Source organism: Cucumis melo, chromosome 1 (genome assembly GCF_025177605.1).
Source record: "Cucumis melo cultivar AY chromosome 1, USDA_Cmelo_AY_1.0, whole genome shotgun sequence".
NCBI classification, from domain to species: Eukaryota; Viridiplantae; Streptophyta; class Magnoliopsida; order Cucurbitales; family Cucurbitaceae; genus Cucumis; species Cucumis melo.
The window spans coordinates 33346326-33366655 of NC_066857.1; the positions used below are offsets into that span (position 1 = coordinate 33346326).

Genomic DNA, 20330 nt, shown 5'->3' on the forward strand with positions numbered 1-20330 from the left:
CATGTGCTCTAATAATAGAGAGTTTTAAAAAGTGACGTACTTTACCTCTCCAAACTTAGAGAAATTAACTATTTATTCGAGATGATGATTGAAGTGATATTTTGTTTGTTGTTAAAATATAACAAAGTCCTAATTTCATAATCATTGCTTAATAAATTATTTTTCTATATTCTAAAAGTTTGTACAATTTTAATTCATATTATTTTAAATTTCTAATTTTAGTTCACGTACAATTTTAATAACTATTTTCTTTACAATGGGGTTGATTTAAAAAAAAAAGATAACAACAAAAAAAAAAAAGTTATCTCTATAATCCCTAGGTTTGGATTAAAATTACCCTTTGATCCATAAGTTTTAGGAATAATAGACTCATTTAGTCCTTAGGTTTTCCCATCGTATCTTTTAAATTCCTGAGCATTTAAAATAGTTTTAAGAGGTCTCTCGAATAACTTTATATTTTTATTTTAAATAATTATATATCATTTTAAAAAATAAAAACAACTTCTATAACTCATATTCTCTCAAATTTATGGTTGCAGTTATTTTTTATAAAAAATCAAACAAAATTAGTTTTAAGACTTTATAAAAATATTTTTTCAAATTTAATATATATATATTAAAAAGATGCATTTTTAAAACCAAAATTGGAATGTTGGGAGAAGAAAGAAAGCATATGATTGAAAAAGTGAAAAATAGAAAATTGAAGTATCTAGAAATTGCGAAATAAGAATTGGTTTTGAAGGAAAAGCGTCACTGAATCCGTTGGGTCCCTCAAGTCAATAACTGCAGCTCTGGGAAAACCATTATCCTACTCCCACTTCCAAGGCGCGTGGAGAGCGTGTCTACTTGTTCCATTATTATTATTATTATTAATACACTTTTGCTCAACTTCTTATTTACTTATTTATTTGGATTCTAAGGAGTTTCTTCTTAGTTTATAGATTTCAATATATATTGTTGTTCAAAATTTTGTAATTAAATTCGTTTATGGTTTTCTTTCAAATGAAAATAAAATTATAATTTAATCAAATATCAATCTATCGTTAAAATTCAAAACAATAAATTTACAATATATTAAATAAATATAAAATCGAATACCCTCGAAAAGTCAAAAGAATTTAATTTACTAGGCCAAAGTTATAGTATAATCGTAAATCTTAATAGATAAGTAAAACTAATTTTATAATTTATAAATATATAATATGATTTAATGATTTAAATCAAACAATATGTTCGCTAAAACATATATCTATAAGAACATAATGTATGTTTTTGTTTAATCTTTTGTTTTCAAATTATTTACCAAGAGGCCTATATCTCTCACTTGACACATGATTTTGACTTTACGATATTAGTATTAGTGCGGTTGTCTCTAGCAAGCCCTGGTTTGGAGTGAATATTGTGTTAACTTTAAGAGAGTACCTGATATAAAACGGTTCACACAATTGTTGTAAAAAGTAACAATCTTATCATTGAACTTTAGTTGGTATGTTAAGTTCACATGGCAGTTTAATGGACGTCCATTTTCAATTAAATACAATTAATAATTTAAAGTTTAAATTGATATGCCTTGATAACTCCTGAAATTTCGGGTGTCGTTTGGCCCAAGAATTATCACTATTGGATTGTTGTTTGGGGGAAGGGTTATCATATCGCATCTTCCCCCTCTCTCCGTCTTCTTAAATTACCTTTTTCAACTTCTCATAACTCTATCTCTTCAATTATTTCATAAAACTACATTTTTAAACCATTCCCTAAAATATATATCATAAAACTATATTTTTAAACTTATTCCCAAACACATGTTAGGATAAAACTAGATTTATCATAACACTAATCCTTCATAAACCAACCCTAACCAATCATTCCCTCAAACGATCCCTCAAATTTAAGATAGTGTACCAATGCAAGGATAGGGGAAGTCAAACCTACGATCTTCATCAATATTCATAGTAGGGAAGCATTTTTATTTTCATTTTAACGAAACTTTAAAAATATAAATTGATATTAATTTGATGGACAGAATCCATTAGTAAGAAACTACCGATGAAAGTTTAACAAAGAGCGACTTGTCCCATCAATCACATGGCCCATTCGCGGAGAAACTTAAAAGGAATTAAGCTTCGAATGGTTGTCATTCGCTCCTTGACGGCGGGCCAATCTTCAAAATTAGCCCCGAACCGGTAATGTCGGAGGCGACAAAGTGAAAAGTCCGTCGACTGACAGCGATAGATAGAATCATATAAACAATCTTCAGAAGACCAAAATGTAAAAAAGGTCAGAAAATGGAATTGATATATTTTTAGTTCTAAATTTGACACATCATAATTCATAGATTAAATTGGATTCAGTGGAAAGCACTAAATATCTAACTTTAAAGGCAGCAGATCAATATTGATGTCAATGGATCCATAAACAATAGCTCAATCGACAATATTTTCATTCTTATTTTATTATAGCAAGATGAAGGTGAGAATTTTAAAGGGAAGTGTTTAATGACATAACCACTAGTTTATGCTATCAAACTCTCTATTTGTATTTGTTGTCTATTTAATTCACATATTTTCTACTGTTTTAATTCACATGTTCCTTTTTAATCTAACAATTGTCATATGGTTCAAATTTATAAACGACAATTAATTAACATATGTTTAAATTATCTAATACAAAATATCTAGTAAAAATAAGTCTTAATACAATTGTTTCTTTTCCTTTGAATCTTATCCAAAATTTGATATTCATTCGGTATTAATCAATAGTGTTAGGTTAGATCTAACTCTTTTATATATCTTTAAAACGAGAGACAATAAATGAATTCATTACCAAACCAACCTCTAAATACAACAAGAAACGATGAACATGAATCATCCCAAAATTTCTTGTTTATTTGATCTAAATTTTAGATTCACTTTTGCAGTTTCTTCTACTTTTCTTTACCACATAACTTCATCCCCAATGTTTATTTTCCTGTCCACTTTGTGTCAGTGTTTCGTTAGTTGAAGAACAATAATGGAAATATATGTTTGGCTATTCGATATAATATTAAAACTATCTTGTGAATTGGTTATTTTATATGACATAAGAGCAAGAAATCATGTGTTTGAACCTTTGTGAAGCCATTTATTCTCCAAACAACGTTAACTTGTGTGTTTGAATCCAAATTAGACAAATTTTGTAATTAAATTTTGAACAATCAGTGATTAATCGTTTTGAAAAAAATGTAGAGTGTATACATTTCTTTTCCTAGTAGGAGTTTTAATTTCCTGTCTTATAAATGGAAATTCTTGTGGAGCTCACACTTTCGTAATTGCATTTTTCTCAATGTTAAATAATAAGACCTCTTTATTTTATTGCCCTTAAGTTAGCTTCCATAGAATAATTCATTCTATTTTGTTTCGAAGAAACTATTTTGCTCAAGCTTTGTCTTCGAATTATTATTCGATGCGATAGAAACAATGTTTGTTTTCAGGTTTGGTTCTTCGCGTTCTATTTCGTATAATTTTATAGTGGGGGAGTAGTTTACCTAACTTGATTGTCTTCTACAAGGTTCAAGTGTTTTTATTTCACATTTTTTAAAATTCGACATGTGAAAAGCAAAACGAAGTCCCATCATTAAATTTTCAAAATCTTGAAATTCTAAGATTTCAAAAGGATGAAAATTTTGATTGAAAAAATTTAGAGAAATTTCAAAATTTTAGAATTTGAAGATTTTGAGGAATTTTTATATTTTTTTAATCTTGAAATTTTGATTTTTTTAGAGTAATTATAATGGATAACAAGTTTTAGAATAATTATTAAGTATGTAGCAATATTTTAAAAAAATTGCAAATATAGAAAAGTCTATCAGTGATAGACTTCTATCATTGATGGATTCTTATGGTCTATCAGTAATAGACTCCTATCATTGATAGATTTTGCTATATTTACAATTTTTTTAAAATATTGCTATATACTTGTTTATTTTGACTATAATTGCTACATTTGCAACTATCATTTTTTTTTTTTTATTTAACTACCTTAGCGCAATTAAGTTTTTCAATTTGATGAACACAATTCCATGATTTCATATACTAGTCTTATTTTCGATAAAAGACTAAGCCTTTGTATGTACTAATTTTTCTAATCTCCAACTTCTCTTAATTTGGAAATGGAATTTGAAAACACCACGAATAATAATCTATTATCTATTTTAACCTCATTCGAACCTTTTTCATTTACCTCAAAATCGAATTGATATGAGTTTTTTTTTTCTCTCACTATCCAAAACATTCATATATTTTATGTCAAAATATTCCTAAACTTTATATTATTTTGTAATTATTCTTTTCCATTTTTTCTTATGTTGTCTTGCTTCATAAAAATATTGTGATTAAGAATGATCCATATAGTCTAATCCTACCACAATGAGAATTTTATTTACTAAATATAATAATCTCAATCAATTTCCATAACTTTTTCAAAAATTTCCATCATCATTTCCACAAAATTGAAACCGTCATATTTCCAACAACATCAATATTTTGAACTGAACTGAAACATAATAAAAGTTTTAACAAATCTGCTTAAGAAACCAAATAATTAAAAGAAAAGATCGTTTCCTTTTTAAGATTTTCCATTGGTCGTTTGCATAGGGTTCTTTCTTTGAGGGGAAAACAACCTTATACCATACAAATTTTCAAGCTGCATATTGCAATGGATAAAAGAACTCTCGATTTCGTCCATTGTTGTATAATATTTCAAGTTAGAAGCAATATTTTATTATCTATTTATTTGAAAGAAGCGATACTTTAGTTCCAAGTGTGATTAAAGCAATCAGATTTCTAGAACCATGAGTTTTAATGGCAGAAAGGAGCAAGAAATTACAAATTCGTGGTGAAGGCCAAGAGGGAATAGAGTGGGGTTTGAGATTAGGAGCAAGCAAGAAAAATTTAAAAACATGGAAAATGTCAAAATGAAAAATGAAAATCTTAGATATGATTGGTGGTGGTCTATGTAGTCATCTTCCTCTTTACTTATTTGATTCCTAAATAAAAGGATTTCACATAGTATAGAAACTTAGTATAGCTCGAACTAGTAGAAATATAACAACATCCCTTTGCAGCACTGAACAAAAAACGAGCAACATTCCTCTGACAGACACCAAGCGTGGACAGTGATATCAATACAACACCTTTATTTCCCACTTTTTTCTTCATCAAACCATCCAACGATATATGTTTAGTCTAGCAGAGAAAGAGCACTTGAGCAATTGCTTAATGGATGTAAAACTACAGTCATACACTTAAAAGGGGAAGGAGAACATTTTGAGTTACAGATTAAGTTTACCTGCCAGATACCAGGAGTGCATTGCAAGACTACCAAATGCTAGGATATTAGCAAGAGAAGACAAGCCATGAATCATCCCAAATTTCTTGTTCATTGCTGCAAGCTTTGGGTTCACTTTTGCAACTTCTACATTTTTGGACCATCCAACTTCCTCGCCAATGTTACTTTCCCTCTCCACTTTGTGTCTTTGTTTCATCAGCTGAAGAACAAGAATGGAAAGAACAGAAGAAATGGAGTTGAATTGTTTTATTGTAATATATTGAGATATAAAAAGTTCAAAGCAGGTAAAATTAGGATGAACAGAGAGAAGTGCGAGACTATCAAGCATATGAAGCACTGCGGTTGGGGTCTGGGATGGTGGCATTTTTTTTTAATGAATTTGATTAATAACTTTTCATCTCTTACTTAATAATGATTTCCTGGCTCAAGAATATAATGTAGTTCAGGAAATATGAATAACAATCACTACGTTAATCAAAAGCAAAACAAGATTAAATAAAGCAATCGAGAAGGCCTAACTTATGGTTGACAGTAAATTTGTCAGTAACAAGGCCTACAACCACGTGGACTACAAGTTCGATGGTTGACTTATTTATGGATCTGGCTTCAATGTCGTATGCCATACAAGTCTATCTCTCCATCTCGTTGTCTCATGAATCAAATGAATTCTGAATTCCCTGCTCAGCTTTTTTTCCATTGTACCTATGCGTCTCATTTCTGACAAATTGTGGTATTAGATGCTTTTGACTAGTCGTTGGCTTGCTTTGAATTTGATAATATGTTCGAATACTTGCATCTATTTGGGTGGGGCGTCCTCTGAATGATACAAAGAAGATGGCTTGATTGGGTTTAGAGCTTTCCTTTAGACTCTATGGGGCAAGCGCAATAAATGTCTTCCAGAGATTCTTTTTCAGATTTTGATAATTTTATGAATTTGGTTATCTCTACAACTTTGTATGGGTGCAAAACCAAGCACCCTGCTTTTCAGTTCTTCTTATCTTATTTCTAATTGAAAATCTTTACTGTAATCACCTTTAGGTGCTTTGGGGTTCCCCTTATTTCTTCTTTTTCTTTCTCTCTTTTCTTTTTTAAGTTTAAAAGAAAGAAAAAACTTTATGGTTGAGACTTTGAAACAGACGGGGGGGAAGTTGGATAGCTTTCCATATTCAGTCCTCTAACTACTCCATTTTCTTCATTCACAAGCTAAAAGAAAAGAATCCGAGCCTAGGTAGAGGGATAAGATGGGGTGGTCCTCTCTCTTGATCCAAGAACGAGAAAATAAATAAATAACTTAAGTAGGCCTTTTAGAATGATGGAGTAGTGCACCTTTTCCATCTCCTAGCCTGGATTCTTAGCCTTCAGGAATAAGTACGGTAGTTAATTGGGAAGAGTACAACTCGATGATAGAAGATAATAACCAATAGCTTTGGGTATGTTCTGTTCTGATGGATGAGACTCAAACCAAGTTTCTTTAGCCTCTTATCATAACCCTTGGAAGGCCATCATTTATGATCTTCACCAGTGCTTACATTTTTTGTTCCTTTTTTCAGCAAGCAAGAACATGTCCAAATTCAGAGACTGTATAGGTTGGCTGCACCCTGATGTTGTGGCCCACAGATCTAAATCTTTCTAAGAATATTTCTATTATGTTATACTACTTTCACATATCCCATCATTAAGGATCAACCTTTATCTGTTATTGTGGATGATTGGGAGGGGTATGCTTCTAATGGTATTGTTTCTCTATGCCTCACCTAAGTGTAGCTATGCTACGTATATTCTATTTCCTTAGTCCTAGTTTGCTAGAATGTCACCTAAGATGTAATTGAACAATTTTGAAACCTAGGAGTCTGGTACCTAAACTTTCTGGAAATCTTGGACTACTGTACTACTTTGACATGATAATGTTGTGTGCAAAAACTGTTTTCTTTCAATTAGAATTGTACATGAAAATAAAATTATAAAAAAATTTGTCTAATTTTTTTTTAGTACTTTTCCAACCTACAAAAACTTGCATAGCAGTTAACAAGCAAGTTCGCTAAAATAATATACCAATTATTTTCACTTGACAGAGTAAATAGTCATAATTCTGTGTTATGTGAAATATCAAATAAACATATACACGTTTAAACTAGGCCCCTTGCAAAGCTAATGTTTTAGTCCACTTGTTGAATATGTGATAGTCAACTGTTTTCATTTTCCCCTTCTACTTGCTACGACCAAAGGGCGAAAATATCAACAGATGGCAACATAATATTGGCATGGAAAATTGCACTTATTAACAAATTTGTTATTGAACCCTAAAAAGTAAATAATCGTCAATCTCTGGACGTCTTGTCATGATAATCCAAGATTAACATTTACCACCATCCGAAGGTAATTTGATTACTTCAATCTAAAATTTGGACATCATAAGATTACAAAGCATATTGGATTCAGAGAATTTCATAAAAGCGGGAATCCATGATGATTTAGAGATTTTCAGGTTAGAATTTATAGGACATCAAATTAAACCCAAACAAACAAAGAATGAGTAGTACTTAACGAGAGTTTAATTCCCTAGACCATTGTAAAATTGTGCCATCTTATACTCATTCTATTCGTAAAAAAATATTTTCATTTACTTCAGAAGAGGTTGAGAAACGAAGTTACAGCAAATAAATGAAAGCTTTTTGACCCCTATCCAGATATAAAGTTAGGATTAAATCATAAGCGCCGAGTCTTTTGAAACTATAGTCACAACTTTAGGCTGTTTTGATAAGGCAGGGTCATAAGGTCGTGTTCATGGTATGAACTTTCCATTAAAACATAAAATAAACCACGTGATACACGTTGTATCCAGAGGGTGAGATTTTTTTTCTTAATTATTTTTTTATTTAATGAGAAATATGTTGAGAAGAGCACACAGACAAAATATCACAACAGACAATTTCACATCAGAATAGTAATCATGCATAAGTTTTCAGGGGGAAAATTCCAGAAATATGAGAAATTACCTCAATTGTCATAGGTGTGAAGACAAACAGGTTGGCCAAATTAAAAGCAAACGCCGATATCAAAAACCCAAGCTGGTACCTCTCAGAAGTTTCTGCAGACTTCCATGGATGAAGATAGGCAAAAGCTGCAACGGATGTGGCACAGCAAATCCCAACCATCGAGAAGTAGGCAGGGAACATCTTGCTTTGAAGATTACCAAATTGGTGCCTCGGCAGATTCCTAAAATTGATATAGGGTTAAAGCAATTACTACCCAAAATGAAATATTACACACCACTCGAAGATATTTCAGTCAGAACAAAAATAAACGTTAAATCATGAACTTTATTTTCATGGAAATTCAATCTCAAAATACCCATTTCAATCACCCTAAATCTCGTCAATCCAATTGAAGTAAAGTTTTCAAAACTGATGTAAACTCCAATTAAATAACTCAAAATCATAACAACCATTGAACACTGCCTCTAACAATTATCTGAGACATATAAAAAAAAAAAAAAAAAAAAAAAAAAAAAAAAAAAACTCCACTCAGTTGAATTGACGCGCAAACAGTAACTCAATTCGCGTTTTCTAAAAGTGTAAATTCCTCTTCGCTTGTCATCAGAGCAAATAATCAGTTCTCCTTCTACTGAGAAGTGAGAGAAAGGGGCTTACTTGAACATGATGATGCCGCCGATGAAGGTGACCCATAGAGAGGCGCCCCAAGCGGTGGAGTAGCTGAGAAGATGAGCTAATTTGAGATACATGGAAAGCTTGGGCGCATTGAAGGTTTTGGAGTTGGATCCGAAGGTCTCCGGCGAAAATACTACTCCCATGGCGAGAAAAACCACCGCCGTTAGGAACCGGGTCAACCACGCCATTTCTCTCTCGGTCTCTTCAGTCGATTTGTGTATAGAAGGAAATTGAAATTGAAGAAGAACTGAGCCGATGGGCGAGAAGAAGAATAAGGTAATGTATACTAGTAGTTAGTTGGCAAGCCAACGCAATATTTATTTTCTTTTCTTTCGTTGTTACTATTTTCCTAAAATTTTACCATATGTTAGATAAAAAGTAATAGATGCTCAAAAATATTACCAATTACTGTTCTATCTGTATCTATCCATGATATATTTTTTTCAAGAAAAATAATCGATAATTTCAAAAATGTGTTCCATTTAATTAGTTTGAAAACTACCTGAACCATTACTTATTTTTTAAATATTTTGAATAATTTTCTAATTTTAATTTTTAGTGGTTAGTATAACATATTGCAACTATTGTTTATTGTTTACATGGATTGTTATTTGTTTACCCTATATATAGTACTTGTAAGAATACAATGTTGTTGAAGTAAATGTGTGATTGTAATAGTTTTTCACACAGTGGAAGTTTTCTAGTTCGTGTTTCTTCTTTGATTTATAGTTTTTTCACGTTAATTATTGCATTCCTGTTATCATTGTTTTCTTTTAATTTCCTAATGGATTTTCTTCTTATTTCTATCGTATAAATGAAATATTTTCCTCCAACAAAGTCGTGCATATTGCAGGGTTGAAAACACCTAAATAGTAGGTGCATTTACAATTTCAATTTTAATATATTAGTCGAGAAATATAATTAATCAACATAACTCAACGATAATTGACATATACTACTTCTTAAAATCAAAAGTTTGACTTCCTCTCCCATCAATTTTCTACTTTGAAAAAATTAGTTAAATTGTACTATGATGAATAGTATAAAGAAAAACAAAGATAACCTATTAAGAATCAAACCATGTATATCATTAGCTCATCCTTGTTTTTTTGTACACGCAAGTTCGTTGTGGAAATGAGATAACTATAACTTATAACTTCAACTAAATAGTTATACGCAAAGTACACAAAACTGTTAATCACGTGAAATAGTCAACTAATTCACAAACAAACTAGGATAACCTGCACAATTCATAGTTCATTAAAAACATGTTTTCAAATCTAGCAAACTAAACAAAAATATTTATGCCAATAAGAACTCAACTCAACTCAACTGATGGTCAGTATCGGTTTGAGAATGTTTCAAATTGATAAATTCCAAAAAATCTTGTCTACCAACGATACATGACAGTATTCTATTAGTATCCAACAACAATATTTTGCTATACATTTCTAGTTATTTTTAACAAACTTGTCATTTGAAACAACTACCCCATAGTTTTTCTAACGTGCTAACTTTTTTCACCCTTCAAAATATATTGTACGAGTTATCAAAAATGTTTTTTCTTCGTATTTATCTTTTATTATTATTGAAAAATAAGAAAGTATACTTGAATTCATCAGAGTTTGATGTATTAAAAGTACCATTTATTCGGTTAATCCAACGTACAATCAATTTGAATTTGTTGTAGATTAGTTGAACGAATCCAACTTTATATATCCATTATACATGCATTGTATATCTTGTTACATTTAGATTACTATTAAACAAAATTTTGATGTAGACTTATTTATTCAACACAGAAAATTGACATAATTGATTTCAGCATTTTAAAGTGTCTATATGTAAATTTCAACATAACACTCTAACGTCATAAAATTTATGTTAACATATTTAGTTTTTTCCAAATAAAAGAAATCTTATGAAAAGTTTTAATCATATAGTCAGTGTTTTTTCTTTAGCATGAAAATCATTTAAATGAACAATTTCACGTAGAGAATACGAACTTAAATATAAGTTGTGGAGGAATAATTATCTATCAAATTATTAATACAAACTATTAAACAATAGGATTTTTCTCAAAAGAAACTATCAAACAATAAAATTTGAAATTTAAATAGTACATATATAATAAGAAGGTATATTCGAATATAATTATATTATAGTGACAATAATATTAACCAAAATTTAATTCAAGTATATGTACATGTATCGATGATCTTATAACCCAAATTTCCACCTCAGCGGTTCAACAGGAGACACGTGTCGAAACCGTACAATAGAGACGTGGCACAATCTCAAGGAATCACAAATTTTAACCCTCCCGCCATTGGCACAAAAATCAAAAAGCAAAAATATGTCCCCAATTCCCTCCCTTTTCCACTGCACTTTTCTCCCTCCCTTCTATCTTTCTCCATCTCTTTATCGCCATTATTCAAACTTCCACTGCAAGATTCATCTCTCAATCAACAAAAGCCGCTCACTGATTCTCCTCCATATCCACGCTTCCAAAGATCTTCCCCAGATTCCCACTCTCTATCTACCGCCGCCAATTCAAGTTCTGCATACTGATGTTTTTCCTCCCCTCTCTAGCTTCCTAGGGCATTGTTTCTCCAATCGTATTTGAGTTGCCGATGGAAATTGATTATTCCTGCCAACCGTTCTCAGGTGTTCACTTCGTTCTCTTTGGATTCAATAGCGTTGATGAGAAACAGGTATTTCGCTTCGTCGTCTTTCTTCACTCTCTGTTGGTTTCTTGTTTTCTTAGTTGAAGATTTTGTTTCGAGCTTTATTTTATTGTTTTTATCTCTTTTTTAGGTTCGGTCTAAGCTAATTGATGGCGGAGGGGTTGATGTTGGTCAGTATGGCCCGAGCTGCTCTCATGTGATCGTGGACAAGAATAAGATTGTTTATGTAAATCCTACTTCGTTTCCTAGTCAAATTTTCAATTGGTTTTTTAGTTTTCACGGTTATTATGTAACTAGTTGTGATGTTGCAGTGCAATGCTGCCTTGCGTATTTAGTTTCACTGTTTCTGTATGATTTATAGGACGATCCGGTTTGTGTTGCTGCTCGAAATGATGGCAAGTTGCTTGTCACGGGGCTATGGGTTGATCATAGATATGATTCTGGGTTGCTTGCTGATGCTACTTCGGTGGGTTCTTAACTCAATTATTATTTTACACATTGTTTTTTCACATTGTTTTGCGTTTAAATTGGATTGATTGTCTTTTTATTGAAGTACTCTGCTTACATGGTTCTCGAATACGGGTCACATTATTGCATATAACATAAGCAAGTGTTTCATAAATTTCTCATGCCAATGTTGTTGGATTTAAGCTTTTAATATGGAAATACATTTGACTGTGAACTCCAAAAGACACTGTTATTATTTGAATGCGGTATGATTAAATTTCTGTGTCATTTATTTTTTGATTATGGTTCCGCTCAATACAATTACGTTCACGGGGTGAGAAGTTTCTTTCGTAAATTGGAATTTTGAGAATTCTCGAGTTTCTTTAATCTCTATTCTATATCTTTAATCTTTATTATCAGCATATTTACAGGTCTATCTTGTTAGCCTTTTAACAGGTATTGTACCGACCGTTAAGGGAACTGAATGGTATCCCAGGGGCTAAAAGTTTGATCATGTGCTTGACTGGGTACCAGCGACAGGATAGAGATGATGTTATGGTATGGACTATATCACTGCTCTATTTTCTTTTGCTTGACCAGTGACTAATTATTGGCTATTTTTGTTTGAATTTTACAATTGTTTTTCATGTACCTCGCAGACAATGGTTGGCTTGATAGGTGCTCAATTCTCTAAGCCATTGGTGGCAAACAAGGTTACCCACCTCATATGTTACAAATTTGAAGGTACGTCTATCTTGATACACATCCTTTCCTATAGTTTATATTGTCCTTAGTTACTTTTCCCTCTTGACTGTCTCGAGCAAAGATTATAATGAATATTTTCAGGATTTTTAGTATTAAGAACTTTCCATTCAACAAGTGACGTTCTTGCTTCTTTAGCTATTGATTCTTTTGATCCAACCTATTAATATAAGTGGATCTAATATTTCTGGCTTCTAAAATACGTGGTTAAAAGGTTGAATTATTTGATAAATTGGGCAATGTGGGATGCTGTATAAGGTTTCTTGTCTATCTATGAATTTTATTCCAAGTCAAACATATAAATGTCCTGTTTATACTTGTGATTTATCAGTTCATGTTAGTTTCTTTCGGAATTAGGCATGTTTTATGCATTAAACAAATAGTTTGCTAGATTATCTCGTCAGACAATGAGCAATTGCTCATATTTGTTTGTTCCAAAATCTCAAGGGATCTGTGGATGAGTTATAAAACTTATGCTAAAAAGATTAATATTATGAAATTTTTAACAGTTTATAAATGGGGAGATGTGAAATTTATTATTGTTCATGAGCAAATGTAATATAGCGATTTACACTCAACTTCCTAACATTAGATTTACATAAGTTCAATGGGGTATTTGATTTGTGTCAAGTTTGAAATGGGGACCTGGGGTATCTAATTTGTGAGCAAGTCACCTATTAAGTTCTTTTGTTTTTATTTTATTTTTATGTTGATTTGATATTCAATTTATCAAAGAGAGTGAATCATTGTAATTTCATGTACAGGGGACAAATATGAGCTTGCTAAAAGACTAAGGACCATCAAGCTTGTCAATCATCGTTGGCTGGAAGACTGGTGCTTTTTATTTGTGTTCCCGTGTCAATTCCTATAATATCAACTCATTTTCACGTGTTCTGTAAAAAAAAAAAAATATAGGTTTTTGTTTATTTGTTTGACTTGTAACTCATTTCTCCTCAGCTTGAGAGAATGGATGCTACTTCCAGAATCTAATTACAACATGAGGTACGTGGGCACATTGTCTTGGTCACAACACATAACAGTCCCGCATTGACGCGATTATTTGTTTCGTTTGCTTGACCCATTTAATTTGTGGAGTTTTATTACCTCTATTAAAATGGCCAAGGATCTGAATTCTGTGATGTCATTTCGTACTCTTTGTTATGAGGGATATTATTTGGGTTTCATTAATGCCTTCGTACAATAGGGGATACCACCCTTTGTTTGCAAATTGCAGAATATATTGCTAGGTGTAGCTTATCGGGCTGCTAACTGATGTATGCGTCCATTTGTTTATGGCATTGCCTTTTTGAATAATCAATGCTGGGTGTCTCTCCAAATATCTGTAATATTTTCTTCTGCATGTTAGCCTGCTGAGATTAAATTAATGTTTTCTGAATGTATCCATTCATGTTCTCAATTCTCTTGCGTTTCTCCACAGTGGATATGACATGGAGATGCTTGAAGCTGAGGCTAAGGATTCTGAAGAGGAATCTAACAGCGGCATCACCAAACAAAAACATTTTGCAAGGAGAAACACCAAGAGTCCTGACAACATAAAATTTGGTTTACATTCAACCAGTGAAATATCTAATACAGTGCCAGCTTCAAAGACATTGGATGGGCGGACAAACTTTGCTGATACTAAGAGCATGTTGACAGTTCCCACTACCAACACTGAATTTATTCCTTCTGGAAAGTTTGATAAGCACGATGCGGTCAGAGAACCTATTTGTCAGGAAGTTGATGTTTTTAGTACTCCTTGGGATTCCATGTCTTTTGACATGCATGCGACAACTTCTGAATCTTTGAAGCAGGAGGTGAAAAATGAGGTAGTGACAAGTCCATCAAATGCAGCGAGGTCCCCGCAACTGTGTGCTACCAGTTACTCTAGGAGAACCTCATTGAAGTCGCCACTTCCACTGTTTTCTGGAGAAAGATTGGAAAGAGCTGATGCCTCTTGTAAAATTGCAACAGGTGAAATAAAAGATACTAGTGGTGTTGATGTATCTTTAGAAAAGATGGAGCAAGTAACTTATGCTACTTTCTCTGGCCATGAACAAAATTCTTCGAGGGGAACTGGTTTATTTGGTAAAGGAGATTCAAATGCTAGATTGCCACTGAAAAGCATTTCAGATGTATCTTATGACGTCCCTCGATCTCATTCGATGAGTGAGAACACAAAATCTTGCACCTTGAATAACCCCTCTGCAGATGAAAAATTTTTAGGATTGGAAATGAGTCGTGTTTCTTTAAACCATGATGATTCTGGTAAGCGTTGTGCTAAGATCTTGCAGCATAGTAGGGCTAGTACTGACATCTCTAGTCCTATTAAGAAACCATTTACATGTGACCTACCTTTCAGCAACAGTGTTCGCTCTCCAACTGAATATGTTGCTGAAGGCAGCTTGAAGACTCCTCGAACCCCCTTCCAGATATCAGGAAAAGACCTGTCACCTGACAAGCCCAACGAGTTAAGTCATGATTGTGGAATTTCTGGAGATTTGGTTGGAAAAACTAAAGAAACAAACAGGCAGCAGAATGGTGTTTTGGCTGCATCTGAAAGTGATAGTGGTACCAAGGCTACAAAAACGAAATCAGCCTCGCCAAGTAGTTTGAGTTCTTCTGTTATTCAAAATAATGACTTGCATTCCAAACCACGAAGAATCAAGATGTTTGCCAAAAAGAGCTTGGGTTCGAGACCAAAGTTGGGCAGTGGCAGTCATAGGGGTTCTATTCTCTTGAATAAAACCACTTCCTTGAACGATTCGGTTTCTTCATCTTGCGGGAATGGTGAAAACCTCTTCAGCTCATCACCTCAGGATGTCAGTATTGGAGTGAAAAAGGTTGTGGAGACTGCAGATAAGGGGGACTTATCTCATAAATATGAAGTCATGGATGAAGATGACAAAACTTCTGATCCAGAAAATAAAGAAGCTGATTTTGAGCATCAAATGATTGATACGGAAAATTTCATGGAAGTTCCACATATAAGTGATGATGATAAGGTAGCAAAGCAGATTTCAGCTGGAGTGAAATGTAACAATAGTGCTAGTATGCTTGAGGATACGATTCCTTCAGGTCCACTACAAGAAATGATTGAACGCAAAGCACCCCTTTCCATCGGAAATGCACAGCTGGATGAATTAAGACTAGAAGATGAGAAATCAAAAATGAATGTGGGGGATAGAGGTCCAACAGAGGACAAAATGTTGATAAACTCTTCTAAAGCAAAATCTAAACAAGGCAAGGTATGTAAGGCACCTCCGCGTAAGAAAAATGGGAAGACTGGGAAGAGACCTCAATTGGTTGCTGCAGGGCTTAATACTGAAGTCCATACAATACCCGATAATATTTCAGAGAAGGTAAATGTACCATGTGAAGCCATGGATGAAGATGACAAAACTTCTGATCTAGAAAATAAAGAAGCAGATTTTGAGCAGCAAATGATAGATACAGACAAATTAAATGAAGTTCCGCTGATAAGTGATGATCATAAGCTAGCAAAAGAAATTGCATCTGGAGTGAAATGTAACAATAGCACTAGAGTGCTTGATGATACAATTCCTTCAGGTACACTGGAAGAAGTGCTTGAACCCAAAGCAACAGTTTCCATCGAAAATGTGCAGCTGGATGAATTAAGTCTGGAATATGAGAAATCAAAATTGAATGTGGGGGATAGAGGTCCAACGGAGGAAAAGATGTTGAAAAACTCCTCTAAAGCAAAACCTAAACAAGGTAAAGTTTCTAAAGCTCCTTCCCGTAAGAAAAATGAGAAGACTGGGAAGAAACCTCAGTTGGTTGCTGCAGGGCTTAATACTGAAGTCCATACAATACCCGATTATAAGTCAGAGAAGGAGAACGTACCATGTGATGTTGGTGACAAAACTAGTCATATTGTCGAGCATTGTGACAAAATTACAGTCGAGTCTAATACAAAGCAAAGAAAGGTCACTAAAAAATCTTCTGAGATCAGTGCCAATTCTTCCATGGAAATTGAGGAAGTTTTGAGAGAAGTAAAACCTGAACCCGTGTGTTTTATCTTGAGTGGACATCGTCTTGAAAGGAAGGAGTTTCAGAAAGTAATCAAGCATTTGAAGGGAAGGGTTTGCAGAGACTCTCATCAATGGTCATATCAGGCTACACATTTCATAGCCCCCGATCCAGTCCGTAGAACTGAAAAGTTTTTTTCGGCTGCAGCATCTGGAAGGTAAGTTTCTTCCATCAATTGTTTTCTTTAAGATTTTATGAAATTTAGCGATCAAGTAAGTGATGGAGGTATTATTTTTAGTCTTTTCATGTAAGAAACTTGGAAGTGAATTGTCGTATGTTACTTGTTAAATACTTAGTTTACGTAAAAGATCTGAAGTACAGGGTCTTCTCTTGCAGGTGGATTCTCAAATCTGATTATCTAACAGATAGTAGTCAAGCTGGAAAACTCTTGAATGAGGAGCCTTATGAATGGTACAAAAAAGGCCTCACTGAAGACGGTGCAATCAACTTGGAAGCTCCTAGGAAATGGCGGCTCTTAAGGGAGAAAACAGGTCATGGTGCGTTCTATGGATTGCGTATTATCATATATGGGGAATGCATTGCTCCACCTCTGGTACGTTTGCTATCCTACAATACAGCCACTCAAGTTGTAACTGTAATGCTCCTTTCAATCATTACGATATTTGTTATTTTGATATACACGTTATCCGTTAACCATGAAACAGGATACTCTCAAGCGTGCTGTGAAGGCTGGAGATGGAACAATACTAGCCACATCTCCACCTTATACTAAATTCCTCGAGTCTGGAGTTGATTTTGCTGTCGTTGGTCCTGGCATGCCACGTGCTGATACATGGGTACAAGAGTTCTTAAACAATGAAATACCCTGTGTAGCGGCTGATTACTTGGTTGAGTATGTGTGCAAACCTGGTTATTCTCTCGATAAACATGTTTTGTACAATACTCATGCATGGGCGGAAAGATCTTTTAGCAATCTTCGGAGTAAAGCAGAAGAAGTTGCTGAAGACGCTAGCTCACAGGATGATTGTTCTGATAATGATATAGCCTGCCAAGAGTGCGGATCCCGCGATAGAGGTGAAGTTATGCTCATTTGCGGTAATGAAGATGGTTCTAGTGGTTGTGGAATAGGCATGCATACAGATTGCTGCAATCCTCCATTACTGGATATTCCAGAGGGTGATTGGTTTTGTTCAGACTGTATTAACAGTAGAAACAGCAATTCTTCGAATAAAAGGAAAAAGGGAGTCTCAGTCAAGAGAAAGTGATATTTGATTTTGCACAATAGTTTTAATGATCAGGAAAGTTATTTTAGTTTAAATCTTGTACATTTTCGTCTTGCTTAAACAAATGAAGTTGATTGTATTATTCCAGGTCTTTTAGATGGCTCGGGGAATTTCCTCAATTGATGATCTGCTGCGGTTTGAATCATTTTCTCCACTCACTCAGGTTTGCAAGCTCTTTACTTTGCATGCTTGGTGGTAACGGTAATGATTCATCATCCCAGGGTTTTACGTAGGTTCAGCTTTGCCATCCTTAAAATCCTCTTGGCTTATGATTTGAGTTGGCCTCTCTCTCTCGTCTAATAAGTTTACACGTTTGTTTTAATGTTAACCTTGCCTTGATATTTGCATGAATTTATGAATGATTTAAGTTTACGCATCCACGTTCTTTTGTAAAATGTTGAGTTAGAAAACATGTAAGGTTGGAGATTTCAACTTTCTGAGTCATAGGTTGAAGATATATGGTTTAGCAAGTTGAATTATGCACCATGTAGGTGAGAATTTGAACCTAACTTTAGGGTTTGTAATTTTCTTTTAATTGTAATTATGCTATGCTGTGTTGGATTAGTAGAATCTTGCGTGATATTTGCATAATTTAGTAGATCAGAAATCTTGTGCAATCTGTACACATGTATGAAGTTTGAAATTGATAATAAGTGACTTAAAATCAGTATTACATATACTAAATGACTTCCTAAAAACTAAATAAAGTATTATGAAAGAGTGAGAATTGGAACAAAATATATTGAAGTAAAATACTGAAATAATTTTTGATTTAAGAATTGAAGTTTAGGGATTAAAGAAAGATTTGACTTATATGTGAATTGAAATTATTATTATTTTGAAATAACTTGACGGTGTTTTTAAATTGCTTTTGGGTTATTTGAGAATTGAAGTTTAGGGTTCATATGCAAGTAAAAGAGGTGTTGTGAATAGTGAAATTTCTTTCACTTTTGTAATATATGGTGGCAGTTTCTTCAAATGGGAAAGTATAGAAAAAGTAGGCTATTTTTTTTTTTTCTTGGGTTTGTGGAAACTTCTTGGGTCCCATCAGCTTTTTACCATAAAACAACCAACTCTTCCTATCATATCTGCAGACTTCCTAAAGATATATTAGGTTCTATGACTTGGATGTACACAACCTGATTGTATTTCCCCATTTCTATGTATTTTTTTTCACTCAAATTTGGTAACTTTTGCTATGCAAATATTATTTTAAAATGAAAAGTTGATGTGTTAATAGTGAAGTGTTCAACCTATTCCTAAAGGGGTAGTAGTAGGGTAGCTTGTCTCTACTACTCACTTTGAATTTCATTACAATTAGCATCTCTTTTTTCTAATAGTCTTTGACATGCATCATCATCATCACATAATTATTTTGAGGTGGAAGAATTAAATCTTTGATTTTTATTGATTGTACAAAAAAAGAAAAAAAAAAAGAGTAGCTTCTTTTCATGTGGATTTCTATTTACCATGGTTGTTATTCTAATTAAAAAAAATTGTGGGTATTGTTTCATTTTTCTCTCATGGTTTATTCTTTCTTACCTTATAGTATGTGGTGTATGTCAGTCACCAGTTGAGGGGGAGAAATGAAAGAGTTCTCCTCATGAGATCTCCACATGCTTATTTGCATCAATTTATTCGACTCTTGAATTATCTATGGGTGTGTTTGGGTTGGATGGATGAGAATTTGGAATTTGGTTTATGTTTTTTTTAATTCATTGACAAATCCGTTTCTGATAATATTTTCTTTGGATCTAATGCAAATTGAATTATATATTTCTATTGTAACGATTTTGAATTTGAATTGGAATTTTAAAGTGAAGAAATATATTAAATGAGGATAAAACCGTTTGAGAAGATATTCGCCTTTATAATATTGAAATATGTACTGTCTAAAGTGTTATAAAATATATAAATATTACAGAAGAATAATAATAATGTAATTTTTACATAAAATATATTCACAAACAAATTAACGATGGTTTATTGTTAACCAATATTTAATTTTATGATCTATAAATTTAGTAGCAAACATATTTTACCCAAGTATCAAACATAGTATAATTGTCAGATTAAACAGTAATTTTTCTAATGATTAAAAAAAATTATCATCTAATTTAACCAATTATTTAAATGTTATTTCAAAC

The 20330-nt window shown here is 32.9% G+C and overlaps 2 protein-coding genes across 4 annotated transcripts; one reads left to right on the plus strand and one right to left on the minus strand.

Moving 5' to 3' along the window:
* Positions 1-4944: 4944 nt before the first annotated feature.
* On the minus strand, positions 4945-9334 carry LOC103492767 (uncharacterized). Of its 2 annotated transcripts, XM_051087603.1 has the most exons (4): positions 8976-9279; positions 8322-8541; positions 5326-5524; positions 4945-5222 (listed from the first exon to the last, which is right to left on the minus strand). In XM_051087603.1, exons 1-4 carry the CDS (start codon positions 9179-9181, stop codon positions 5218-5220), a joined length of 630 nt encoding a protein of 209 aa, XP_050943560.1. In that variant the 5' UTR covers positions 9182-9279; the 3' UTR covers positions 4945-5217. The 2 variants fall into 2 exon arrangements, with proteins under 2 accessions (XP_050943560.1, XP_008451494.1); XM_008453272.3 differs by having other exon boundaries at positions 4945-5524; positions 8976-9334.
* Positions 9335-11355: 2021 nt separating this feature from the next.
* Positions 11356-18415, plus strand: LOC103492766 (BRCT domain-containing protein At4g02110). 2 transcript variants are annotated; one of them, XM_008453270.3, is made up of 10 exons: positions 11356-11707; positions 11811-11906; positions 12042-12146; positions 12584-12685; positions 12787-12871; positions 13654-13723; positions 13847-13891; positions 14328-17096; positions 17276-17492; positions 17605-18415. In XM_008453270.3, exons 1-10 carry the CDS (start codon positions 11627-11629, stop codon positions 18163-18165), a joined length of 4131 nt encoding a protein of 1376 aa, XP_008451492.1. In that variant the 5' UTR covers positions 11356-11626; the 3' UTR covers positions 18166-18415. The 2 variants fall into 2 exon arrangements, with proteins under 2 accessions (XP_008451492.1, XP_008451493.1); XM_008453271.2 differs by lacking the exon at positions 11356-11707 and having other exon boundaries at positions 11883-11906; positions 12573-12685.
* The last annotated feature ends 1915 nt before the right edge of the window (positions 18416-20330 follow it).

Bases quoted from the DNA above. Each gene is read 5' to 3' on its own strand.
- LOC103492767 (XM_008453272.3), bottom strand. From the start codon at position 9,181: ATGGCGTGGTTGACCCGGTTCCTAACGGCGGTGGTTTTTCTCGCCATG. The intron at 8,542-8,975 runs GTAAGCCCCTTT...TATCAATTTTAG, and splicing joins GGCGGCATCATCATGTTCAA to GAATCTGCCGAGGCACCAAT. The intron at 5,525-8,321 runs GTAATTTCTCAT...CTTGTTCTTCAG, and splicing joins TCACACCTATGACAATTGAG to CTGATGAAACAAAGACACAA.
- LOC103492766 (XM_008453270.3), top strand. From the start codon at position 11,627: ATGGAAATTGATTATTCCTGCCAACCGTTCTCAGGTGTTCACTTCGTT. The intron at 11,708-11,810 runs GTATTTCGCTTC...TCTCTTTTTTAG, and splicing joins ATAGCGTTGATGAGAAACAG to GTTCGGTCTAAGCTAATTGA. The intron at 17,493-17,604 runs GTACGTTTGCTA...ACCATGAAACAG, and splicing joins AATGCATTGCTCCACCTCTG to GATACTCTCAAGCGTGCTGT.